The sequence below is a fragment of the Centroberyx affinis genome, unplaced genomic scaffold, assembly GCF_046629955.1.
Source record: "Centroberyx affinis isolate AG114_WGS23_722 - 3 ecotype Tasmania unplaced genomic scaffold, CSIRO-AGI_Caff_v1 ptg001088l_1, whole genome shotgun sequence".
In the NCBI taxonomy this organism is placed as follows: domain Eukaryota; kingdom Metazoa; phylum Chordata; class Actinopteri; order Beryciformes; family Berycidae; genus Centroberyx; species Centroberyx affinis.
The window spans coordinates 642,724-670,704 of NW_027279633.1; the positions used below are offsets into that span (position 1 = coordinate 642,724).

Genomic DNA, 27,981 nt, shown 5'->3' on the forward strand with positions numbered 1-27,981 from the left:
CTACCAGATGTATCCTCCATCATCGGCCTCTCCCTCCTCCTCCTCTTCCGCCTCCTCCCCGTTGTCCTCCGCCTCCTTCTCCTCTTCATCCTCCCATCCCACCCCGCTCCCGAAATCTCCGGAGTATCCCACCACGTCGTCTGGGAGGGAGAAACGCGTTACTTGCGGGGAAGTAAAAGGTGATTTTTGAACAGGGTGGGGGTGCTGCTATTATTTCCAAACCCCCCTCTCTCTTACCACAGTCGGGGTTGCCATGGATTCTGGAGCCCATCATCTCTCCGCCGTGCTGGTCCACGCACCAGCACTCTCCCCGGCTCTGGTCACACTGCAGCTTCCTGTAGTAACCGTCCTCATCGCAGCTGGGAATGTACATCCCTGCAAAGGATCAGGCGCGTGCACACACACACACACACACACACACACACGCGCGCGCGCACACGCATCTCGTTGTTAAATATTTATACCCTCAGCACACATAGCTGCCTCACACTGATGCTTGAGATAAGTGCAGCATAAATGAGAATGCCAGTATGCCTTAGTGAACCTGTGATAAGACCATCAGTCAGGATGGAGAGGGAGCTCTTTTGGCAGAGAATACCACAGAGAGAGAGAGAGAGAGAGAGGGAGAGGGGCTCCCTGTTTGTTTTACACAACCATACATGGACTGAGCATGTGTATTCATACAGTATGTTGCCTGAGCGTATGTTTCCTTAAGCCGCGAGAGTGGCATGTAAAAACGCAGTGACAGCCCCGGTGACGGAGCTCCAGTGTTCCAGCCTCCCCCAGGACACTCTTGTCAAATCCGACTGCGACTTAACATTCGTTGTGAAATGATGTTCTCTAACACCCCACACCCATCCACCCCCCCCCCCCCCCGCACGAAAAACTAGAGAAAATACAAGGAATGAGACAAGGATTGGAGAACATATCTTGGGTTTTTTTGAGATGGAGACAGAAAAGCCGCGGTGTACATTGCGTATGCCGGTTAGATAGCGTGGGCCGCTCAGAGAGCCGCGGGGCCAAGCGGGCGTTTTAGCCTTGCTCTCTCCCAAAGCCGACGCTGCCCCCTAATCCCCCAGGCTGATTAGGGCCTAATCCCGGCCGTGTGCTTATGATCTGTTTAATGAGCCTCCTCCAGCCACTCGCCAGCTTGCTGCAGGCACCTTGTTACACAAAGTACGCCCAGACGCACCGAGCGGAGGGGCGGAGGCACACGCCAGCCGGCTAGCGCGGGACACGGCCAACTGCTGAAGAGATGCACACAGATTCATTTTTATGTTACGGTCCCAAAGGTGTTCCTGTGCTGAGACGGTTTCATGTGTCAGGTGTGTTGAGGAAGACATGGAAAAGCACCTATTCTAAGCAGCATCCCTATATGCTCACTTCACATGTAACCTTTGACCTAAAACTCAAGAATACTGAACCTGCTTCACTAAGACGAAACTCTAAAAGTAATATCTTGTGTGTTTCTCGCTGAACGGTGAGCTTGGGATGTGCGCATGCCCGAATCTCCTAGATAACACTGTCTTCTAGAACAGTGTTTCTAAACGTGGGGTCCGGGGATCACCAGGGGGGTCCTTGAGGGGGTTCCAGGGGGTCCCCAGCAAATTGGTGAATTGTTAAACTTCACCATTATTCCATTTACAAGAAGTTAACACAGTTAGAGAATGTAGAGGAATGACTGTTTTGATCATAGTTTCACTGTTATCTCTCTATCTACAATACAGATAGTCATGGAATTATGGACAAAATCATATCATATCTAATAAAAATATTCTCAGATTTGGGTCAAAGAGACAAAATCTCATTAAATGGGGGTCCGTGGCCCTAATGTGGACTAAAATTAGGGGTCCTTGATATGAAAAGGGTTGAGAATCACTGTTCTAGAAGAAGGTGCTCACCTCTTATTACTCATCTCCTTAAAATGCTAGAACTATAATTATCATTGGTTGTTCAGTCCTGTTCTATGACCTTATACCTTTTGACCAATAGCTTTATTATATTCTATCTGTATTAACATAATCATGAATATTCAACACTATAAAACTGTGTAATCAGCCAGATTCTGAGTTCCTTGGCTCCCAACCTGCAGATCGAATAAACCTGTCAAACTGCCACTCTCTCTCTCTGACTTTTCTTCCACAGGTGTGGCTGCCTGAATGAGGCAAGCACACCGACGTACAGCCACATTTCAGTCACGCAGCGCAGCTCATTTTGTGACAGACACCAAAGTCAGCTTCACTTTCGGCTGTGAGGAATGCGGTGTATTTACCAGGCTTCTTCTTGGCCACCTCCTGCACTTGGATCCTCTCCAGCTCGGCGAGGCACGGTGGCTCTGCGAGAATAAAACAAGAAAAAAGTGATGACAGGCAATACCTAGAGCCGCTCTCCCCAACTTTATCTCAATCAATGCTCTTCATAATTACACTTTTTGCCCCGTATTGATTTGTTTAAGAAGTCTTATATTTCATTCCCTCGGAGCCTCATCGATTGTCGAGAGATCGGCGAAAGAGCGTACGGATGCCGTCCGAGGATGACAAAGAATGAGCTGGTTCTCTTTGAAAGAAACAAAGAGAGACCCCCCCCCCACCAGGCGGTAACCCATCCCCTGGTCTTCTTCAGAGTTTCTGTGTGGCTGCTCGGCTGTAGAGCGCATGCACAGATTTATAGATGAATTCACAGGACATGGTGACCGACAGCTCTCATCAAGCCTCAGATGAGACTTCCTTGTCAAGTCCTTCACAAAGAAAAAAGCCTCATATATTACCTGTCACCATTTTTCTATATATATAATAGGACCTCGAGTTCCAATTCATCATCATCATGATACCGTTATTACTACATTAAGGCCCAGTGGTGAAGCACGCAATTTATTTCTCCAAATATCACCAGCTAGTAATGAATAATTGATGAGTGGATCCATGTAATCTGCGGCATGGCTTTGGTGGGTTAAATGCTCGATCAATGGGAGAGTCAGCATGCAAATAAGTTAAGTCCCATGAATATATTTGGTCAAAATGTATCTACAATGTGCTAAGCAAAGGTCAAATGGTGCCATTGCTGCCGTGGTAACTGTGCATAGTTGAAATAGCCTTGTGGGTATAGGTTGAACACCTTTAGAGACACCTGCTCATTTTAAATCTCATCACACATAAAGTACACATAAATGTTAGGAGCCTGGCTTGAGAAATGAGTTTCATTCACGGCTGGATCTCTCAGGCACACCTAGATATTTTTATCTTAACTCTGTGAATATTTTGCCTCAACTGAGGAATCCCTAATGATGGAACTTCTCCATGTCACCATGGAACGAGGGTAATCTGCTTTAAACTTTTATGCATCTAACAAATGAAACAAGCATTTCATTGTTTTTTCCTTGAAAAGGAGAACTCTGCTCTCAATGGAAATTCCGTGTCAAAACAAAAATGTCAAATCAAACCCGCATCTTAACCCGTATTTCAATACTAAACGCTATTTCAAACATTTTACAGCACAAAGATGCGGGGATACTGCATGCTCTCCGAGAAGCAACGCAAAGCGATGGTATTTTTCGAGTGATGTAACCTTGCTATTAATTCACCCGTTTATAATGTGGCTCAAAATAGATTCCGCTCTCCTCGCTGCTTCTGACAAAAAAGATCCCTTTTACTCACTTTCTCTCCAGAAGCAGAAGCACCACTCGGCCGTAGAGACCTTCCCATCCTTGTAGCTGTCGCAGGAGTTGAAGAAGGGTCGGATGCAGACCTCGTACTTGTCCAGGTTAATGGCAGCCAGCTCAGCGTGGTCCAGATAGAGGTCACTATTGGTGTCCAGCTTAGAGAACATCCAGCCAATGGAGTCCTTGCAGCTGGCTACCAGGCTCTTGTCCAGCACTGTCAGACATATTGTACTTTCTCAGTAAATTTGCCTTTACTTCTGTACGATCCAAATGTGAAGGACTTCTCTATACATTTTGCCTAGAAATGAATGCATTCCTAGTTCCAATGGGTTTTCTATTGCCAGTGTATTTCCTTGTGTAGACAATTGAGTTGTAAGTGTGGAGGCAGTAGAGAATAAAGCAGCTTTGTGAGTAGTCGCCCCTGTTTCTAACCTGAAGCGGTGCCAGCTCCGGGCTTGCCAGAGTTGTTCTGCTTCGCGTTTCCATGAAGGAGCTGGAACCAGTCTCTCAGGCGGTCGCCCAGGTCTGCCAGGTCCTGGCCGGTGCAGCTCTCTGAGGGGGGAAAGAGGGAATCCCAATGTTCAAACACACACTGGCACGCACTCAACAGCAATCTGACTCACCTACCCAAAGGCAGGCAGGGGCTCAGGATCGCTTTCTACCGCTCCCACTGATGCACAAAGAACAGAATGAAAGGCACAGCGGGAACGGCTGGGTTCCCTCACTGTGAGGCTGACTCACTTTGTCAGTGAAATCTGTTGAGGTACAGTATTGGATTTTCATACTGTGATTTATATGTGTATGATCTGGTAATGAAAGGAAACATAATTTCGCAATTAACTGTACCACGGCAATTTGCTGTTAACCAATAGAAATCCACTTTCGGTCTCAGGCTAAGCACTTATTCCAGTCTACAGATGAAAAACAGGGGTTACATTTCATCCGTTTGATCAATTGGCATTTTCACATGCCCAAGAGCCATGGACAATCAATACTGTTTGGCTGCAATGATAGATAGTGTATACTCTGAATAATTAATTACTACATGATTGAAAGACCATTTTAATCACAGGGGGGATATTTGGCTAACCCTAATCTCTGGAATTGGCGACTATTGATCCCCAACAGCAAACATTGTATTCATGGCTTCTGTGAGGAAACTGGAGTCCTATAATCCTGCAGAGAGCTCCGTAGCACGCTGCGAATAGCCGCCGATGTAAACTAACTTTCCTTAGGTCCTTGAGACATAAAGGGAACAACAGACACATGTGGACAGGCAAGGTGAGCGATGCCAAAAGTCAGATGCATAAATATGGGGAGGTGAAGAAGAGGCACTTGCCATGTTTGGCCTCGGCGTTTGTGACGGGAACGGAGGCGGTGGCACAAGGGCAAAGGCCGGCGCACTTTACACTCAGGTCCTTGCCTGTGAGGCAGGCTTGCTGCTCCAGCTTACACTGTCAGGAGAGACAGAGAGAGAGAGAGAGAGAGAGAGAGAGAGAGAGAGAGAGAGAGAGAGAGAGAGAGAGAGAGAGAGAGAGAGGCCGAGGCATGGGATGCAGTTAAAATATTTATGGGGGTGACCGCAGAAAAAGAGATTGCTCATCATTCAGACGAGACACTGTGCTTAGCGAGAGAAGGGGGGGGGGGGGGGGGGGGGGGCGAGAGAGTGAGCTGTCATTTTCCGCTGTCTTCTCATGCAAGGTCAAAATTAAAAACTATACATAAATCAATAAAGCGTCCCGGCAGCGGCCAGTGTGTACGGGGGTGACGCCGCTCAAAGCCGCGTCAGTCATTAATCACGCGGCCCCGCGTTCGGCCGGGGCTCTCGTCCTCCCGCTGGCGGTGATGAACCGCGCCGGCCTGCTGCACTCACATATATGTCAGCACAGCAGGAAACAGCACTTGACTGAGCTCCTCTCATTATTTAAGATGATGACACGGGCACTTTCCCTTTCTTCCCCCCACCCACCCGATTTTTATGGTGATAGAATGCGGTAATAAAGCAAAAAGAAAAATTAGCTCAAGGAAAAGAGTGTGGATGGGTGTAAAGAGAGATGCTGGTTTAGAGTTTTGTTTTGGGGTTTTTTTTACCTCGGAGGCGTAGTTGTGTCCATCAGTGCCACATACAGGTGTGGAGGCAGCTACAGGGCAAGGCTTGCAACTGCTGTCATGGGCCTTCGCCTGCTCTGCCTGTCTGACTCTGAGGAAAACAAAAGGAGAGAAATAGTTCATATTTAACCTGCTCACCAAGAGCAAAGACCATCGTGCAACTGTATCATCCTCCATCACTTCCCTGAAACCTGCAGCAAAGCCATAACAAACCAAGACACTTCTAAGATCATAATTACCAGACAGCCATAATCTATTTGATAATGTTTGGATGCAAAGCTCCAAATAATTTCCCATACTCTCAACGGCTTCATATTCGGCGCGGCTTCGGAGGCCATTGCTTAATGACGCTGGGATGGTTTAGTATGCTTGCATTCGTGCTTATTACCCATTATTCCACACAGCTCTCTCTCGTCTCTGGAGTGACTCCGTAAATGAAGCTCTTTATTGAAAAAGATAAATGCCTGTCGCTACAGATAGACTTTGCAGGTAGTAATAATTCACTCCATTAATTCTTTTCAGATTGCAACCCCCGCTCATTTCTTTTTTTCACTCAAAAGTGGAATGAATGTGCGAGGGGATAGATAAATGCTTTTTCAGTGAGGGTTATTGTAGAAAACTGAAAGGTCCATTGTGAGGGGAGGCGGTGTTTGAAACCATAACCTAAATGAATGACCAGCCAGACTATAGGAGGGGATTCATGCTGTATTATGGGGTCCACTAGTGTCTGTGCCTGCTGTCTGATAGCCCCATGGTTGTTATGATTGCAAGCATAGCTATAGCAGTGCAAGGGATGTCAGCCTTGGGTTTTATCACCTTCCATCCACCTACTTAATTAATCATAGCGCAGCATGTGTGTGTGAGTGTTGCAGCTGAAATGACATCACTCCTGACTCACGGCACTCTCTGGCACTGTTAGCTTTAATCAATAGTTCTCCAACCAGCCATTTAGAGGCTTCTTACTGGCACGCATCTATCGGCTATTGATGACTATACCACAGAAAGGCCTGTCCGGAGAGAGGGGGGGGGGGATGCAAAACGCTCCCTCCGATGGCGGGCCTGAAATAGCTCGGTCGGGGTGCTGGGCTCCACCCACCTGTGCTCCAGTTTCTTCCGATTGACACACATGGCCCTCTGGTAGCCCTGGGCGACGCACACCTTGTGGCGGCTGCACTTCACCTTCTGGCACGGGTCCTTGGTGGTGTCCACAGCTGCAGACACAAAGCAGATGCAGCGACAACTCAAATCCAGGAGTGTCAATCACAGCTGTGGAGCTTTTGCTCTCTCCTCCGCGCGGCAGACTGCTTTGTGTCAGCCCAATGAGAGAAATACAGAGCTTCCAGCTGTTTTCTGTCGTTTCCTTTGACAGGGAGCGCGTCTGCAACAGATTGATAGCAAGCGCCCCGAAAGGAAAGCAGATATCACCTAAAATAATCAGCTTCTATAAGTTTACGGCGTTTAAAAGGATCTTGCCTTTTTGTCACAAAAACAAGCATTTGCACAGGTGTAAAAAAAAAAACAATATTCACGATGAAATGTGTTATGAAAAATAATCTGGCAGCACTCACAAATGACTTCATTGATTTTACAGTCAGCACTGCCGAACACATGGAAGCCTGGCTGTCATTAGCAAGGCAGCCCCTCGTCAATAGCACTGCATGCGGTCTCCCATGGCTGTCTCTCTGATTGCTAGAGAGCCTGACAGCACTGATTGAGCATCTCTTTCTCCCTGCTTGTCACATCTCACTTCCCCCATGTCAACCCATCACTATCTCTCCCCAGCTTGCCATCTCTCTGCCTCTCTCTCTCTCTCTCTGTCCTTCTCTCCCCCTTGCATTTCTCTCTCTTAAGAGAGTTGAATGGTTCAATGCCAACCTCTTTTCCACTGATAGGCTGAAATGGAAATAGCGTTGTGTCCTCCACCTTCCACAGCCAGTGGTCAATGCCACATGAAAGCGGATGGCAGGCTGTCCCAGTGCATTTACTCTCTGCAGGAGAGGCATCGGAAAAAAACAAAATAAAAAAAATAAAAACACAGGCTCAGACGAATTTAAGAGTGAGTGACAAGCCGTGGTTGGTGAGAGAAATTTAAGCTGTGAAATCCTGAGTCAGCTTTAAGCAGCTGCTTTGTAGTCTACACGGTCAACAGACAAGGTGGCCGGCGGCCAGATCCCTGCAAATCCGGCGACTAGGTGATACTTGGGCGCTACAGGAGGGAAGTGTGAGGGAGGAGTAGAGCTTCAGGGGCTTGAGGATGACAAGACAACTCCAAGGGAATCCAAAATACTGCTAGGAGGCTGTGCGCACCACAGAATCGGTCTATTCTTGCTGTTCATTTCATTTGTGGTACAATCAATTTATCTAAATCGAACTCGAACTAAATTGAACATTAGGGTAGAAACTACAGTACAATGAAATCTCATTAAAAGCCAAAGATGTTGCATTCAGGGCTTGGCAGAGTCTGGCGATGCTGATAGCTCATAAACTTGAAACAGTTGTTCCATAAAAATGATTTTGTGACCACTTGACTTTTATTCACTTAATCTGTTCTGATAGGTACGCCGATCTGTCACAATTTATCCCAAAGGCTGAAGAATACACAGAATCTGAGGCTGACAGTACATTTGTCTCATATTGATCTTTTGATTTGAGACACAAATCAGATGAATTGCCAGTGAAAGAAACCCCCCAAAACTTTATCTCACTGTCGCCACACGTATGCTTTTGACTATCTCACCATAAAAGAAAGTAAAGGCATAAATCATTTTCACTGTGCCCCAACTGACCGCATTAATTCTTCTTGGTGAAGTCATCATTCAGGTGTTCCTGAGGCTTTCCTCAGGTGTGTGTAAAGGCCAGTGAGTGTCACTGTATATTTTATTGGTGGTTAGTGGCTATGATAGTAAGGTTTCAAAATGTCCTCGCTTTAACACGGGTTCCAACCATGGAACGTAAACTTTAATGGAGGCAAGGAACCAAACTCAATGGTTTCTGCTGAGTGGTGCAAGGTAACTAAAATATGTCCACTTTCTTCTGTGCCATCTTGTTTTTCTCTGTCCATTGAGCAGCTGCAGTAGTTGCTGTCCAGTCACACAATTGGTGAATATGAGTGTGTGCAGTGATCCATGCAAGACTGAATATATGAGGAAGAATGTAAATAAATGCATCGCAAATGTTCCCTACATGTGTCATTTGGAGGAAAAATGTTTATGAGTAGATGTGTAAATATGCAACTTAAGGAAACAGTGTATTTTAAGAAAGGTGCATAACACTTTTAGAAATAGAAAATGATTTGTTTCTCCATATAATCACGTTTTTGGACTGAGCTGCAGCACCTGCAGGCAGATGCTGGGATTCCACATTCAGAGGCTGAGGATGTGCTCGCTTCCAACAGCTTCAACCTAATTTAAGTTGCTCTATGTTCCCATAGAAACAAAGCCCAGCATGTTGATAATAGTTTTGGACGGTGATTTGCAGCTCTCTCATTGCTCTCATGTATTTATGAGTGCTCTTAGCAGCCTCCTTCAAGTCTGTCTCCGAGCAGCAGCTTAAAACCAAACATGTCCTTCATATTCATATAGAACTCCTACATCCTGCATGGAGGGATACAAAATGAAATCCAAACAGGAGATTTAATTTGTATTAAAGATCAAGTGCGGGTTTTCCACCACGCCGTCTCGCCTGGCTGTTGTTTACGTCCTGCTGTTTTGAGAATTCAGTGCAGGACCAGGATGTGTAAGAGCCATTATGGCTTTTAAATCCTCTTGTAATCATGTCAACAAAGGGGATGGTGCTGCACCGAGCCTACACCCCATCTCTCACAGATTATTATTGCATTGCGATCAAAAACATATCAAACCGCTGCTTGGAGGGCTGCCGTCTCATCCAAGAGCAGAAATCTCTCCTGTGTTCACATCACAGCTCTGAATTCTCCGCTGAGCATGACGCCTTGCCGGTGGACAGGGTGCTCCATCAAAGGCTTTCATCAGCCATTTGTTTTACATTCAAATTGTCACAGTGCGCATTAGATAAAGCACTTCAGCTGCGTCGGACAAAGAAGTCTGCTAAAGACCTATTATTCGACTGCGGAGAAATGGCCGCACACTGAACCAAAAGAGATTTTGATTTCACTCTGACAGAAATATTAAAAGCACTGAACAAAAGACAGGACCATTTGACAGCCGTAAGTGAATTAGTTTCAACTGGATCTGCAATTACTGTCAAGTTAGAGGACTATTTCATACCATTAGATTTAATTGGTAAGCTCTGAGTTAAAGTGGCCCGCACCTTTTTGCTTAACACCAACGGAGCTATAAAATTATTTAACTACTTATAATTACGAAGGATGAGACAGACAAGTTAATGCGATCGCATCTAATTCATTCTGCGATACTTGGTGGCTTTCTAGTTTTCTGAAGTTGTGTTACAAAGAAGACAAAATCACAGTCATTTCTTGATCCAGTTAGCAATATTTGTCTCAAGGCGCTTAAGAACTTTGATTCATCGGTTCAAAGAAGGGGTTTCAAGGTCAAAAATGACAGCTCCTCTTTTTATTTAGCGCTATGGGCTCTTTGCTGCTTTGTTCCAACACATTGTAATGACCCCCAAACAGGCTGCTGGCTGTATGTGGCAGCGCTGACATCTCAATCAGCTCACTTAAAAAGGCAGAGGAGGTCTCTGAAGTCCCGTGTAAGGTCTTTTGTACCACGCAGGGCCTGCAGGTACACCTTGCCGGAGTTTTTGCTGTCTTGTTGAATTTGCGATGAAGAGGGCCCTGATCAATTAGGTCTGCAGAATTAGTCCCACTGGGAGTCGCGATGGGGATGAAATCAATGGTATTCAAATGAACACCGCCCACACTACAGCAAGCGAGGCGTTTTCTTGAGATTACATTAGTTATTCCCCCTGTTGTAAGAACAGTTGACTGGGATAATACTGGGAGCTGGGACCGCTCTCATCTTGCTCCTTTGAGGCGAGTCCTGCATGTGTTTCGAGGCAGTGTGGGTGCGGCGCTACACCAGACCTCCCACACTCACCTCTCAGCAGGAGCACACTGCGAACCCTCCGGCCCTGGCAAATTCACTACCACATGCATGAATAGCAATGTATAGCCTAACCTGTTAAATCATTCACACGTCACGTTATATAATATCTTTTGATCTCAGCACAACGCAAAAAAAAACACGCCACTAAGTACTTAAAAATTGTTAGAGCTTATTCACATACTCTCCATGCCTCCTCCACAGTTGATTTCCTAAAAGTCTGAAGACTGGTGTTTTTTTGTGTCTTTTTTTCAGGAACAGACCCCATGGAGGTAAATGGATCCTGGTGGGAGTTCTGAGCTCAGCCCTCAGCAACAGAGGCAATTATAGCAGGCTCTTCAACCTGGGATAGACACTAATGGATCAGACTGAAGGCTCAGTCTCTCCTTCCTGGATCACAACACTGTTCTCCCCCCCCACCAGCTCTGACAACCTGGACCAGTGCTCACAAGATACTGGATGACCTCAGCCACCGGCTGCAATTAAAGGAAGCCAGCACTCCAATATTGTGCGCCATCCTTTGACAAGGGGAATTTCATTGTCTAGAGCCGATGTATAAAGACAGAAAGCACTTAGCATTGATTATGCTGGTAGCATCTCAACCGACGCAGGCTTTTGCCAGAGGAATGTTTGAGCTGGTCGCTTAACTAAGGCCATTTAAATATTGTAAGTATTGAGCTGTGAAAGTCTTTGCAAACATTTGAGATCACTGTCAGCACACAGTACAATACTGTATACATAGGCAGTAAGTGGAAAATACACACGCTTCAATATTGAATATTGTTTCTATGGATCCTTCCTTAAATGCCCTTCATATCTATTCCCAACGAAAAGCTTGACCAGGTATAATCATTAAATATAAATACGACCAGGTATAATCATTTCTTTCACTTACTTTCATCAGATCCCGTGCTCTCCTCCAAATTTTTGATGTAGTCATCCTAGAGAGAAATTACATTTGCATGAATGGCCTTGATAATTCATGGTTATTGTTAACAGAAGAAAAGCACATCCAGACCCTACAAACAAATATCCATTTTACCAGCCTGGCGGCTGAATAGGAAACACAGTAGAGGTAGACTGCTCTTGCACTTGTGCTTAATAAGAATTCTGAAGAGCATAAATCATGAAGCAAGATGACAGACATGCAGAATAATATAACTTTGCTACAGCCCATGAATGACAATTCAAATTTGAATACGACTTTCCCATTTCAAATACGTTCAGATTGTATGTTGAATAGAGATGCTGGATTTAAAACGATTAAAAGAGGCAAGTGAGCTGGAAGCAAATCACTGAAACAAAAAAAATCTTCCATGAAATTTGAGTGCTTTTCACACTAAACTGTTCTTCCATTTTTATCCAACAGAGATATTTTCATTCTCTAATGTTGAAAGTAAATGGCCAAGGCAAGAAGTGGAGAGCTTAAATGTATCTCTTAAAGAGATTTGGACTATCTTAGCTCCCGCACTGTTGCAGAGGGAATATTTGCAAACTAACTCTGGTTTTTAGATTGTGTCCCTGGTGGTGTTGGCTGGAATTATAATAAAAATTCAACATCCCCGTCTGTATCCATTCTGACCCATTTCTCACTGTGTCAGGACAGAGAAGATCAACTATAAAGCGGTTACTACTCGGCAAGAGGCCCAGCGCAGACCCCGAGGATCGGGTCTGTTAAGTTTAGCTTGGTCTTATTCTACTCAGGGGACAAATAAGACTGAGTTCTCAAGTCAAGCTGCACAACTCTAGCCAAAGGCACTTTAAATATTGTAAGTGGAGTAAGGCGTTAAAGGGATAGTTCTTGTATTCATATTTATTGTCATTAGAGAGAATTGATTGCTGTGAGTCTAAAAAGAAGACACACACACTACCAGTCAAAAGTGTGGACACACCTGATTGAATGTACTATATTTTTCATTCTCTTAAAGCCATTTTGATCTAAAGGCTTATGCTTAAATGCTTGAAATCTGTTTCTTAGACAAATATAAATAGTGAAGTCGATGCCTATGTATGAATTTCTTTCCAAAGCCTTTGTCTTTCCATCAAGGCAAAGAGCGGCTACTTTAAAGAATCTAAAATATAAGATAGTTTTGATTTGTTGAACACTTTTTTGGTCACTTCGTAATTCCATTTGTGTTATTTCATAGTTTCGATGTCTTTTCTATTATTCTAAAATGTGGAAAATAGTAAAAAATAAGGAAAAATGTGGTGTGTCCAAACTTTTGACTGGTAGTGTAGGATTTGCTCCAGCTAGGACTGGACAGGTAACATCCGCAGCTTGAAAGAACTTAAAAGGTTTTCCCATTGCTTCGGTTAAAGAGAGAGAGATGTCAAAAGAGAGACAAAAAGTATACAAGACACATTTACAAAACAGTCACTAACCTCTACCTCCTGTAGCAATGACACGCGGCGGCAGGAGAGAGAGAGGGAGAGAGAGAGAGAGAGGGTAATTGTTAGAGACAAAAACACTTTGCAGTACAGTTGCCATTTTGCCTCCATTCACAGTGCAAACAGTGGGCTGGTTTATTACAGTTGCAGCAGCAGTTAAACTGTCAGCTCTTAATGCACACTGATTGCAAATACCGGCCTTCCTCCGGCGCGTCTCGGCGGACAACACAAGACATTCACACAGGATTATGAGGGCCTATTAACCGAGGATGATCAGCTGCCACTTCTATGAGCTGGCAGGGGTCCCAATCACTGGGGCTCATTCTCCGGTCGTGTTTACGAGCGGCTGCCAAAACACCCATCCTCCTCCCGTCTAAACAGTCGCGCGTAAGCCACGACACGCTTTCCATAAGTCGGCCTTGACAACCCGGCAAACCTTGCGAGGACCCTCAAAAGTCGACGGGCAGATGTGATTTAGACGTCCTGAACGTCGCGGCGGACACAAAGCGCGCATTTACTAAGCGCGGCATTGACAACGCAGACAGATATAGCCGCTGTAAAATACAACCTTGAGTTAACAGGGGTGTGACTGCTTTCCTTTCATTCCATTTCACCGTTCTGGCTCCGGTCCAAGGGCATTACACATCAATACCCACCGCGCACTCTGCCTATGCGTTTCATCAGTCAAAGCCCGGGTCTGTTTTTGAGAGAAATACAGCACCCCGCGGTTCATTTCAGTAACTCAACCCAGTAAATAAACCTAATTCTTATACACACACAGGCCTACCTGTCTAGTTAACAGCGTTGTGACAGCATGTTAAATATATCACGATGAACAATTTACAGCCCACACAAGGTGAGCCAAAAAAGCCAGTGGAAGGCCATAAAGGATGGAGCCGGTATCCATCACGGAGCAGCAGGACTTTAGATTTCACCTCGGAGACCGTTTCTTAGAAGTAAATATTTTCTCTGTTGCAGTGAAATTGCCCCGGTCCAACATATCTATACGAGAGGCAATATTGCTGTTTGTTATCCCACAAAAAACGCCTTCCGAATCGGCTGGATTTCTGTGATGTGTAGACCCGGCCTCGTCCGAGAAGGAGCATTTCAACCCTTTAATAGGACATCTAAACACCTGCAGAGAGCAGGGTTTAATAACATGAAACTGTTATTGCGGTCTCAATCTTAACATGGCATTTGAAAGGTTCCTGCAGTAATGCTGAACATTTAGGGGTGATGCTCTGCAATATACAGGGCAGAAATAATCACTAAGTCCTTAAACCCGGCACAGAATCTTATTTCTACTGGGAAATAAATGTGATGTATGATAAAACAGCACAAACCGCCCGCCCTCGACATCACACCTACGACCGCCAAAACATGTTGTGTGTCAGATGTAACAATTACTTAATTACTCGTTTGCAGCGCCTTTCTATAATTAGTCATAAAGCAGCCGCCGTTGAAACAAACCCGCAAAACTGTTTCCTACAGGCCGGGAGTCTGAGTGCTTATCTCCTCGCAGCAGCAGTGTGACAGCAAGGACACCAGGCTGAGGCTGCATTTAGTCCTTCAGCAAGGTTGAAAGCTAATGCTGTCCCCACTGTATTCCATCCAGCCCCCTTGCCACAGTTCACAGCGAGCCCAGACAGGAGGCACAAGCCACGGGGCGGGGAGGGCGGGGAGAGAGAGAGAGAGAGAGGGGGGGCGGGCAGGGAGGGGGATGATATTCATGGTGGAGGTCCCCTGAGTTATGTGATTCATATCACGGACACCACCTCTTCTGCCATTTGTCAACAAGGCTGTAATGCAGCCGGTGTAAAACAGAGCTGGGAGGCTAATGGAGCTTGACTATCCAGATGCTGCGACTGCTCCTCCCGGACCGCTTGCCGGTATTAGGCTGACAGCGTTTGGCCGCAAGCCTGACTGAGCTCCGCCGAGTTAACGTCTATCTCACCTCGACCGAGCCCTGTCTGCCGGTGACATAAATACCACTGATACCCCCCCTCCCCCCTCCCCCACATACACACACCCACCGCCCCTCACAACACACGCATACCCATCCCAAGCACTGACACCACACTATTCAGCACGCACACTTCCATCCCCAAGGTGTGCATGACTCTGTCCTGCCTATGGTAGGAGATAGAGGGATTGTTTTTATGAGAAACTACTCTGCTCTTTGTGCATGTGTGTGTGTGTGTGTGTGTCACAGAGGTCAAGTGCAATCCACACCCTCCATCCTTGACACCTCTAACACAGCACAGAGGGTTTTCTTTTCTTTTTTCTTTTTTTTAAATAAATAAATACTGAATACCCATGTTTTTGTCTCCGAAGAGATGAGTCAAAAAAAAAACAACACAAAAAAACGACCCAGCTGAAATATGGCAAAGAAGAAGCTTTCGGGCAGCGGGAGTTTGTGCTGAGAGCTGCCGGAGCGTGACCTCTCCTTCAGCCTGCCAGAGAAATCCACACAGAGTAAAAAGAAATGTCACAGCGAAAATCTGCATCTTCCCCGGCTCGCTGCAATGATCCATCAAGTGCATATATAGCCCGGTCGCTCTGTCACTGGGGCTCATCTATTCCTGTAATGTGACAGGGTCAGTGCAGTCTGGGCTCGAAAGGACACGCACACGCACGCGCACGCGCACGCACACACACACACACACACACACAGAGCGTTCAGCACTTGTCTGCCGTATCTTGACAAATGTGCTGGAAACGGTGGAAACATAATTTGAAATCAAACCAAGGTGCTTGTCAAGAGATTCTTAGAAAGACTGGGGATATTTTACAGACTGTGCATTCATACACACGCAACCATCTCCATATCCATATGGGCCTTTAGTTAAATATCAGATACCTGCCAGTCAATGGAAATCCTGACATGACATTTTATTTTCTTTGCACATTTTATTTTCCCATTTAATTGTTCAGTAATGTTTTTCGTACATTAATTCTTCATTTAAAGGTAGTAATGTATCCCAGGCTTTCCTTGCTATTGAGCAGCTCGGGTTGGTCACTCTGCCTGAAACAGCTGCTAACACTAAAAGAATTTAATTAGTCTGGCTTTCACTGGAGAGTTTTAGTGTCCCATAATGGCCTAAATGCTGTTTCAGAGGCTTTTCCACCCTGGCGAGAATAAAATTCTGTAATCGGTCGAACCCCAGCACACACACGCACACACAGGGCAATAATTGTTCACGCTTCATCCTCGGTAATATCCCTTATTGATATTCTGTAGACAATATTTGCAGTGAAGATATCACTTAAGCAGCAGGATATGAGTTGGAGGTTAAATGATGATCCGGACATTTTGCGTTTCCTCTCTCTGTCATTTATCCAGCTTCATGAAGTCATTTACGCTGGCAGTGATTGGATAAACACAGGCTGATGGATGGACTGGTGATCCGGGTCATGTCTGTAATGAAAGGAAACCTGTGAGAGGCACTCCTCGGCAGATTGCTTAGCTCTGGGCAGAAGCCATGTCGTCCAATCAGATCACTGAGGTGTGTCTCAACCCTCTGACTGGCAGGGCATTGTCAGCTCATCATGCCACAGCAGTCATTTGCACAGTAATGGGCTTTGCTTTAGGACTGCCTGATTAATGTAGGCGAATTAGCTACCTCTCCCTGCCTACTTGAAAACCACCGCAGCTTGTGAAGGGCACGCAGACGGAGGCTGTCGGGAACCTACACAGCAAGCCGTTCCACCCTCTATCTCTCTGTAGTTACCAAGGAGCAGCAGGGGTGCATCTTGCCTTTGCTGTGTCATTATGGCGCCCCGATTCGGCATGCTGAGGCCTGAATGGCGGAGGTAATGTCTTGCTCTGTTTCCCCGTGTTTGTACCCCACCGCGTTTGGAAATGATGGAGAAAGAAGGAGAAACGGGAGAGACACTAATGGCGCAGACCCACCACAGTTTGAACCACTTACAAATGCATTAGAGTGTTTCCAAACGGCGCTCTATATCTGTCGGCCCAAGCCCGTCGAGTTCGGAATGGTAAAGGATTGCATTTTCACTTGAACATGAAACAGAAATCATACAGTAACAACTAAGGACTTATTTTCCCATCCACTTTCATCCCCCGTACCAAGTCATGGGGTTGATACGGCTATGGAACCGTGACAGGTCCATCTTTACTGCACCATATCCACGATGATAGAAGCTGACACGAACTATGATTGCATTACAGATTGTTTAAGGTGATTGCATACCGTCTACATGAAACAAGCATGAAAAGCATGAGATTTTTGATTAAGTTCCAAATGATCAAAAAAAACAAAACACAGAGAAATATATCGAGGCGTCTCAATTGCAAGAGACTAGCAGAGCATTATGGGATTAAGAGGCAGCCCAGCAACACGGAGCTGGATCAAATTGATCATCTGAGCCGGAGTGTGCTGTGGCCTGCAGGCTAAGGACGCATGTTGTTTCACAAGGTAAGACGCCTGCCTGCAATGCAGTACAGTACCTAGCACAATCTGCAGCCATCTCGGCACAGTGAAGGGCATATCTCTCTTCCTGAACCACAAACTAGCCAGTTGTCAAGCGTGCATCCATCTGAAACATTTGCACAGCGTTCCCTAATGCTGAAATAATCCGGCTGACTGGGGGAGTTTTGCTCTTGCCTAAGAATGCAGATGATTTAACTAACTGGGTATGATACTATCTATCAAGTCACTGGCTGTTTTATAGGTAGTAAGGTAGTGAGATAAAACACATACACTTCTGGAGCCACGCTCATAATGATTATGAGCACAAAGCTGCGGGCGACACACATGAAAGGCTTCATCTCAGTGCGGGAGGCTCTTTTCAACCTCAAACACAGTCAGAAAACATCAAGACCATCTGACAAAAGGCATTTCTCTGGAGTTATTGCCATCAGTTAATAAGACCACATTTCAGGAAGTTGCATCACGGGAAATGAGCCTCCTCCATTCACTCATGCATAGGGAGCCATGTAGCGGCGGACTCCCAATCACCGGCGAAGTGACACATCAAACAGTGGCCGGCCTCGCGCCGCCGTATGTGAGGAGACTCCGTAGTTGCAAGAGCAGATCAAGGCGTTGCATGCTTGGAGAGATGCAGTAATTGGAGAGGAGGATGGCGCGGATGCAGAAAAATGGATTCCGTTGGAGCCCACTGCTGAGCCAAGCAGAACCCCGGAACGGCAGAGTCTCTGCAGCATCTTATCGCTCCCTCCCCCATTTGCAAAACAAAGATGTGGAAGCAGAGAGAGAAGAGGGGGAGCCTTCAGGTTGAGCTCCACACAGATGCCCCAGGGAGCTCAGAGCTTATGCAGGACCGTCTTCACTGTGCTGAGCCACGCTGCTTCTGCATACAATATTAGCAGAAACAAAGCATAATAAGACAAGCTGAAGAACGAGGCTCTATAGAAATGAAGATTCCTGATGCCAGTATATTTTCGCTTCGTGGTGAGGATAGCTAGACACATTAGTATTGATCTGCGAACACAAAAATGTATCAAAATACATAGATAAATGAATGAGCATAAATCTTGGGGTATGTGTTTGGTTGTGAAGTGTTGGCATACTTAATATGTAACCTAGGAAACCTAAATCAATATGGAATATGGCTGAGGCTAAGAAAATAAATTCCAATCCAATCCATCAACAAATTGACTTTGTTTCCCCTGAAAAAAAAAATGTTTCGCAGGTTTTCCTACAAAGAATGTAAGCTATCTGTGGCCATCCTCTTGAATTTGTTATTATACGGTTGTAATTGATTTTGAAATATTCAGTGATTGAACAGACATTTTCAGGGCAAAACTGCAACCTGCTCTTCTCATAAATCTTAATTTAATCTAGGGAAAACAGCAAAAAGGCAGAAGTCAAAAGCTAAAGCATTGGTTTCTACATACAGGGTTTGTTTTACCAATTTTATTCTCATTGTGGTATTCTCATGTGAACTAGTTGTTAGTCAGACAATTTTAACAATTATAACTGACTTTTATTGACTACTATTACAGTAGTAGTAAAAGTAGTAGCAGTAGTAGTAGTAGTAGCAGAAGTATATATAGTAGTAGCACTAGTAGTAGTAGCAGCAGTAGTAGTAGCAGTATAGTAGTAGTAGTAGTAGTAGTAGTAGTAGTAGTAGCAGAAGTAGTAGTAGAGTAGTAGTAGCAGTAGTAGTAGTTGTAATAGCAGTAGTAGCTGTAGCAGTAGTAGTAGTAGAGTAGTAGTAGCAGTAGTAGTAGTTGTAATAGCAGTAGTAGCTGTAGCAGTAGTAGAGTAGTAGTAGCAGTAGTAGTAGTTGTAATAGCAGTAGTAGCTGTAGCAGTAGTAGAGTAGTAGTAGCAGTAGCAGAAGTAGTAGTAGCAGTAGTAGCTGTAGCAGTAATAGTAGCAGTAGTAGCAGTAGCAGAAGTAGTAGTAGCAGTAGTAGCTGTAGCGGAAGTAGTAGTAGCCGTAGTAGTAGTTGTAGTAGCAGTAGTAACTGTAGCAGTAGTAGTAGTACAGTAGTAGTAGCAGTAGTAACAGTAGTAGCAGTAGTAGTAGTAGTAGTAGTAGTAGCAGCAGTAGTAGCAGTAACAGTAGCCTAGTAGTAGGTCCCTACACTTAATGTGGTACTTTTCCAGGCAAATGACTGATTTTAATGAAAGGTTAGACTTGGTATTATACTATATCACCTGGTTACTAGACAAACATTTCTTTAGTATTTTGGTGACACTCTCAGCTTGGTTGAAATACTTGTTGTGGTCCAAACAAATCCATGGCATTTTAAAACACTGTCCTGCTGTTACCAAAGATTGGCTGTTCAAATACCAGGACAAAAAGTCTGGGTGAGGGGAAGTGAATGAATAACACTTTCCCTTCCTCAAACACTGGTCACCATGCCCTTGAACAAGGCACCTAAACCCTAACTGCTCCTCTACAGCTGCTCAGCTTCCAGGTGGGAATGTGTGCAACCAAAGTGCATAATGTGCTCAGCAAGCCTTCAACGGCCAAATAAAGGTTAAAACCCACAATTATAATATCATTTTGGCACCATCTATCTGTGAGTTTGATTAACTTTCTGCCATTTTCCCATTTTTAACAGCTATATGCCTGCTGTCTAAATTAATTAGGCTGAACTGACAAACTGTACTTGAAGCTTCAGAGTCCTTTCACAACTGTCAGACATTTTAGAAGAGTTTAGAAACTAGCGGCATGGTTAAGAGAAGATAATGATGATAACTATCCCAGTTGAATGCCGCAGGGATCTTCATGAGAGAGCTCACAGGGATAGCTAAGTTAAATATGCTAGCTGGCTGATTACATTTAATTCCCCCCGTCTGCCGTGGCAATGAGAACAAATTGCATTGTTGTGGCTCCTGATAATGCTAATCTCCCGCAGTGGCACTGGAATATTACAGTAAAACAGGGAGCCACATTGGGATGCCACGTTATGGTTTTAGGAAGGACTATATCAGACATAAATGAGATTCTGCTGGGTTCTTTCAGCTGAGAAAAAAGCTATTAGCGCTTTAGCTCTCTGCCCTATTCCTGCTATACGATTTGCTTGATTAAGGTCATTTCATTGATTGTATTCATTTCCGTGCCAACTAGACAAATTAACAGTCTCTCTCTAGCTTTCTCTCTCTCTCTCGTACACACACACACACCACACAAACACACACCCCAACAAGTATATCCGCCACATGCCACACATACTAAATACAGCTTGTATACAGACAGGGTCACGGTCCCTTCCAAAGCATGTCCTTGACACCTCCTCTTGCTCTGACAGTTAATACGGAGCGGAGGCATGAAAGCGGAGCGGTTCTTGCTCCATGCTCTGGGACAGCTGGGTTGAAGAGGAACAGGCACCTATTTCACCCGACACGAGAATCCAACTCGCACAGAAGAGGGTGAAAAAGGCCCATTTTCCCCAGGCAAGAGCACGTCCTAAAAAGTTTTTGTTGGTCGCTGGCCTAATTGTACAGTACTTGCCCCGCTGTTTCAAGAATGAATGATTTGTGGCCTAAAGCAAAGAATATATCAATGCCAATTTGAACCTGAGCACCTCGCATTATTACACCTATTGTTGCTGAACATAGGGAATATAAGGGAAGGCATAAGTGGCTGTATTTGCACAGACCATGTGTTTAGTGCAGCTGGGTCAGAGAGAATTCATAACAACAATGGTGGCCTCAAAACACACATCTATCAAAAGATATACGGGCACCTGAGGCGATGCCTGAATAAGCCTATGATAGAGGGTAGGGACGGCCCTTTGTACGGCCGCAATATATTCCCGCCTGGCAAATGTGGGCATAGCTATGTTTGCAAAGATCTTTTTGCAGGTTTGATGATTTCCACTGAAATAACAGGTCCCATGACCATAGCGTTCTTGGAGATGCCAGAGAACGATTTCGCCAGGTGAAGCCTATTCTAAAGTGTTTACCCAGCGATGGATGAAATGAGATTTTGGCCTTGTGTTTGTGAGCGATAACAACAAAGGTCATTGCAGATAAACAGATAGGGGTGTCATTGTAGGAGAGGCATATGAATTGCCAGGTGTCAGAACCCATTGTTGGATGTCTAATCGCCCGGTTTCATCATCAAGTCTTTTTACAATAATATTATTCGCAACCGTGCATATCATTTTCTATCCTTCACCTCTGAAGTTGTGTAAAACATTTTTCTGTGGGAAGAGGCTCAGCCGGTTTGCGCGAATCTGCATCCCAAGTTCAATCAATGTACATTAACGAGTCATAACGAGCGCCGATCTGGGTCAGTTTGTTCATTAGAGAGGCGGGTTATCGATCGAGACTTGGGTGTGCCGCCGCGCCGGCCGCCGAATGAAGACAGAAACACAAGCAGACAGAGTGGCGGCATTTATCACGCTGCCTGCAGGAAGGCATGGAGGAGCTTCAACAGTACAGAGACAACTTTCAGGCAGATGTCACTATAAATAATGCATGAACAATGGAGCCAGAGGAAGAACCTTGGAACAGCTAATTATTCAGCCCGACATTTCAGCAACTCACAGAGAAGTTCAGGGCTCAATAAGATGGAATTCAAGCTATCATGGTTGCCAGTCTGTGCGGTAATACACTTATCCCGATGTAGCAGCAGCAGGCAACCTCCATTATGAAATAAGTTGCTCTGTATGTACTGTCCTATCACAACAATTAGCCACTTCGAACTCAGCCAGAATGGGAAAAGGAATCAGCTTTTGAATATCTGGAGAATAATAAATCTCAGGGCTGTGGAACATGCCTCTGGTTATAATAAGCTTTCCCAGTGTTTGCACACTGTTCAAGGCGGGCTTTGAGCTTCTCGCGATGGTTTCCTAAGCATAAATTGCTATCCAAAGCTTTTCCACGTGAGCAGCGGCATAAAACAGCCTCTCCACTCAATTATGAGTCACCCACGCTCGTGTTGGGAAGCCAGGGAATCTGGCAGGATCTCCTTTCTTCTCTGTTTCCTCTGTGAATCCTATCTGAAGAGTCCAAAACACTCGCAGCAAATCCCCCTGACATTCACCTCCCGTAAAGGTATTCTTTCTAAAAAAAAAAAAAAAAAAAAAAAAGGTCATGCATGGCAATGACAAGAAAGCAAGAAAACATCCCTTCCCACCACTTCTGCCATTTTGATCTCATTAGTGTGCAATGTGCAGAATTCCACCACAGATGGTTGATTTGATAGGCTGATCTTCAGATTTAGAAAGTAGAGGAAATAGATAACTATCGGCTCATTTAATTCTTATAGCTTCTCCGATCTTTATTTTCAACCTCCGCACTGTCATTCGCTATTAAATTGGAAACAGGCTTTATTATCATATTTTCTGGAATTGCATAATGTCCTCTTCGTCTAATTTTCCTAATTTTTCATATCCCTAATTACACTGGCTGTTAGCGCTGGAGCATAAATCCTGTGGGAGGCTAATAAATGGCTGAGCCCAATGACAGGAGCAGAAAAACCCACAGCTGGCAGCTTGGCTTTGAGCTAAGTAAGGGAGCTCAGTGTCACTTACCTTGCTCCAGCATCATGTTCACTGTTCATGTACAGAAAGACAGAGTGAACCCTGGCCTTGAATTTACCAAAGACCTCTCACAGAGTACTAGTGCTGATATAGGATCAGTGACTGGGCCTTCACCATCTCATGTAGGTCAGATAAATACTGACTCTGATCCATATGTGCATGAAGCATTAGGTGAATTACTTAAAACCAATACATGTACATATTTGCACACGATAGACTCTTTTCTCTTTCTGCCTTTTCTCAAATATTTTTTATAAGATATTAAAGATGTGGATTTTAGTAATTGAGCACTCACAGGAGCGACTTGAGTAAAATTTAAGGGACGACTCATTGTTATCTAATTATTCTATTTATCACTGTCCTAAATCAAATTAATTCCTAGGCGACCAGGCTGATCATCACTCTCGTCTCTGCCTCACTCTGCGTTAATCTTAACAAGCAAAGGAACCGAGGAGCCATTTGCCTGAAAAGGATGTAGCAATTTTCCCTCATTAAAAATGTAGCTGGCAGTATAACAGGTGCAAACCTTAGCAGCCCTCTGTGGTTGGTTGAAAGGCTGCACTGCTCTTTAATGAGCTCCTTCTTTGCACTGCTAAGAGAGATGAGAAAATCTGGCCATGAATGAACAGCGCAGTATTGTTCATCTCAGCGCTGGCCTGAGCTCACACTGAGCCGGCCGCTGCATCCATCCAAACGCACCAGAATGCAAAGTGGAACTTGGGACCGAAACAGAGGCATATCTTCGAGCGAGACGCGTGAAGCCTGCTCATTCCTTAACTAATGAGTGTATTATCATTCAGGAGGGCGCAATCAACTAATTACTGGCAAGGGAAGCAAGCTTAATTGGTGGACTGTGCATTTGTAACCAACCTGTTGGCCCGCTTTGTCTCTGGTAACAGCGGGACGACGTGCGTGCGTTCCCATCACCGCTTTGTGTCAGTGTGAATGCGGGGGATTCTTCAATGTGTGATTTGATGTCTTGACATTTGCAATGTGCTATGATGACAGCTTCAACTGTAATGCCAGTCATAATGGGGCTTGTATAACACCCTGTAACCTGCTGTGGATTATACTGACACCTCCTGCCTCAGCAGCTGTTGGCCTTATTGTTCTTCCTTTCAACATTTCCTCATTATGCCTCCATGTTGGATAATCATACGTACTCTAGTCCAATTTAACTACCACTCAGATCAGTCAAACCGCCATCTCCATGTTTCTGAAGCCCACATGCTGATTTGCTTTCTTTGATGTTCAGTTGCAATATGTTTTGAGTCCTGCTCGCGGTTTTCACACCACCTGTTTGCCAAGACAACTAGTAAACAAATATGACCCCTGCACATTTCAGATGCTGGATCTCACTGCCCAATGCATCAGAGAATAGTCTTATCTGAGGAGCAGCACGCCGGTTAAAAGTAGCTGCTGGCTCTCTCCCTCAGCTATCACATCACATTATGTGCCGTGGTCCAACAATCCTCTTGATATTTTGATGAGGTGCCTGAAGATAAGCATGGAGAGACAGGGCTAAGCAGGAGAACCACACTGGCAGAGTATACGGTTTCCACATTTGTAAATCTCCATCAAAACCGTATCACTTTAGATTGATGGTGAATCAAATCTAAACATCTCATTTGAATATGTGTTTACCAGTTATCTTAGCAATGTTGTCGCATATTTGTCTAAGAAACAGATAACTAATAATGCTTAAAGAAAGGCTGGTAGCAACTGTCACCAGGTAGATACAGTATATTCAGCAGGTACCCAGATGTAGAGCTGCAACGATTAATCGATTAATCGATTAGTTGTCAACTATTAAATTAATCGCCAACTATTTTGATAATCGATTAATCGGTTTGAGTAATTTTTTAAGAAAAATAAGTCAAAATTCTCTGATTCCAGCTTCTTAAATGTGAATATTTTCTGGTTTCTTTCCTCCTCTATGACAGTAAACTGAATATCTTTGGGTTGTGGACAAAACAAGACATTTGAGGACGTCATCTTGGGCTTTGGGAAACACTGATCCACATTTTTCACCATTTTCTGACATTTTATAGACCAAACAACTAATCGATTAATCGAGAAAATAATCGACAGATTAATCGACAATTAAAATAATCGTTAGTTGCAGCCCTACCCAGATGTACGGTAGCCTGGAATTGCAAAACACAAACCGCACTTTACAAAACAAATTAACAAAACTCAAATCAAATTACAAAATCAGACAACATACAATTTCACAAAACAAAGGATCAAATTGCCACATCGCAAAACAAAGTAATAGAAAACAATAATAAACAACAAATCACAAAAACACAAGAGCATTTCATGAAACAAATCACAAAACACTTTTCATAAAATGAAAAGGGTAGGCACTAGGTTTCTCAGTGCTGATTGGACAGGAAATAAGTGTTAGCAATTCATGTCGTCATGTCAAAGTCGAAAGCATATCACTGATGACATCATATGAATGTCTCATAAAATCTGCCTGAATTATTGCCATCTAGGAGCAATGGACCAAAACTTGTAAACAAACCAGCATGACTCAGGACACCACCGTTTAACACTTATGTCCTGTCCAATCAGCAATGAGAAAGCTTGTAAATGCCCTCTCCATTTTATGAAGTGCGGTTGTGTTTTGTGATTTGTTACTTTGTTTTCTATTTTGGTCATTTGCTTTGTCAAATGTTGATTTGTTTTATGAGTGGGTAATTTGTGTTCTATTTTGTTAATTTGTTTTGTGCCACCGTACTTCTGGTCCAAAGTGTCAATTTTACTGTAAAAATTCACTTTGAACGTCTCAGATATGGACCACTGCATATCCAAGTCCTCCATTCACCTCCAATCGCAGACCAAGCATGCAAATCCTATACACAAAGCCGCAACACTGTATCATGCAGTGCTATTGTTTGATCTACATAAAGAAGTCAAGATTTCAGATGCAAGTAAACACAAATGAACTGCAGTGAAATCAATGTGTAGGCCTACCCAACTACCCAATGTCATGGAAATCTTCCCAGGACAGAGCTGTGGGGAGAAGTGTGCGTCTGTACTGGGCACGCTCAGTGTGCCATCTCCATGCCCTGATTGTCCTGCTAAAGGCCCCAGGCAAAGCCTGCTGTATGGGCCCCTCTGCACCTATAGACAGAGCAGATGCACAATGTCCATGGTGGAGGACATTGTACATCTGCTCTGTCAGTGTAACACCAGGCAAACGACACCAGAAATTACTCAGTGTACAATGAGTAAACATAGTATTCAAATTTAGTATTCAAATTTGTATGAGAGTGCAAATTTACAATTCAATTACAAATGAGCTTTCAGGGTCCGGGGCTCCACGTGCCTGCATGCCTTATAATACTGATGAGAGTTTCTGTCTGAGGTGGCATTTCTTGGCAATGAGATCAAATGACCGTCCGCTTGTCAAGGTGGAGGCTGGGATTAGAGCCGCTGCCAGCCAGCTCCCCCTCTGAGATCTGGAGCGTCATGTTTCATGCCATGTGTTCTGTCCTTGGGCTCCGGGGAGCCATCACTACTGTAACCAGCGTGCCACGCCCAGCGTCACAGCCTCCTGACCCATAACCGCGCTCGCCGCCTTCCCTCCACCTGTCCTCTGGTTGTTTGTGTTTTGGACCATGACAGGAGAGAGTGAACGGAGCTCCTCGCATGGCTGAAAAGAATAAACAAAGCTGTTCTTTTGCAGCCCAGGGGCCTGTCTGGATAACAAATCCACATGGGAGCAGGAGGAGTTTGCTCCCATACTTAATATTTGTGATTTAGAGAAAACACAATTGATGTTTTGCTATGTGGTTTTTCATTTTAAAAGCCTTGGGCCCCCTAAATGATCCACCACTGTGAGGGTACATTTTATAGGCTTTGTAATGGCAGTGCTAGCAGATCAATTGGTATTGATCAGTGAATACACTGCTCAGAATATCAAAGTTGCCCACAAGGAGCTTGGAAATGGCTTTTGAGAGTTAAACTAATCCTTACTAATGTTATAGATTTCCTTTGAGTTGTGTTTTATACAGTCTCTGTGGTAGGTCTAGTGGCCATTTCATAGATATAAAACTGATGAAGTGCCAACTTAACCATTAAAATTAATTTAAAACCTCGATTTTGTCTGTAGTAAAACTGTTTTTTCATTCAAGGGCAGTCAATATCCATCAGCAAACAGAGTAGGACAGAAAAAAACGCATCTTGCCAAAGATGAAAGAAAAATATCGTGTGGGCTGATTTTCTTACTATTATCAATCATTTCATAGCACGCGCGCACACGCACGCGGACCAACACCAATTTATCTGGACCTACATACAATCCAAAAACCTATTATCCAGTGTTATTTCCTTCTTTTACGATGTTTCTTTTTACAGAAAGGTGTTACACTGCATGTGTGTGCACTTCAGAGCGACAGTTAACTGTGCGCAAAATTACCTGAGAAAACAAGCCCGTTACCTTTACAGGCGGCATTTCAACAACCACAGCCCGCTCAGCCCCCGGTGAAAACAGCAGTCTCGATAAGATACGATATGCTTCTCAAATGATACCAAAATAAACCACTCACGTCTCGGAAGCGATTCCAGTGTTTGATCTTACGGCTGTACTGGGAGATGGTTGACAGCCATTGCTCATCTTCCATGAAATTCCCCGGTTTTTCTCCTTCTTTGCCACTTTTCACATCTACCTGCAGCGAGACGCCGACCAGCAAGAAGAAGCAAGCGAGATTCCTCACAACGACCATGTTGTTCAGCGGTCTGGGCTGTACCCTGCTGTCCTCCGGCCAAAGATCCAGATACAAGA

General features: G+C 44.5%; 1 protein-coding gene across 1 annotated transcript; it reads right to left on the minus strand.

The window, feature by feature from the left end:
• Nucleotides 1-27,965, minus strand: LOC139647523 (testican-2-like). Its single transcript, XM_071523439.1, has 11 exons — nt 27,746-27,965; nt 13,192-13,200; nt 11,705-11,750; nt 6,864-6,978; nt 5,750-5,858; nt 4,998-5,112; nt 4,091-4,210; nt 3,654-3,872; nt 2,273-2,335; nt 238-375; nt 1-140 (listed from the first exon to the last, which is right to left on the minus strand). Exons 1-11 carry the CDS (start codon nt 27,920-27,922, stop codon nt 1-3), a joined length of 1,251 nt encoding a protein of 416 aa, XP_071379540.1. The 5' UTR covers nt 27,923-27,965.
• Between the last annotated feature and the right edge of the window lie 16 nt (nt 27,966-27,981).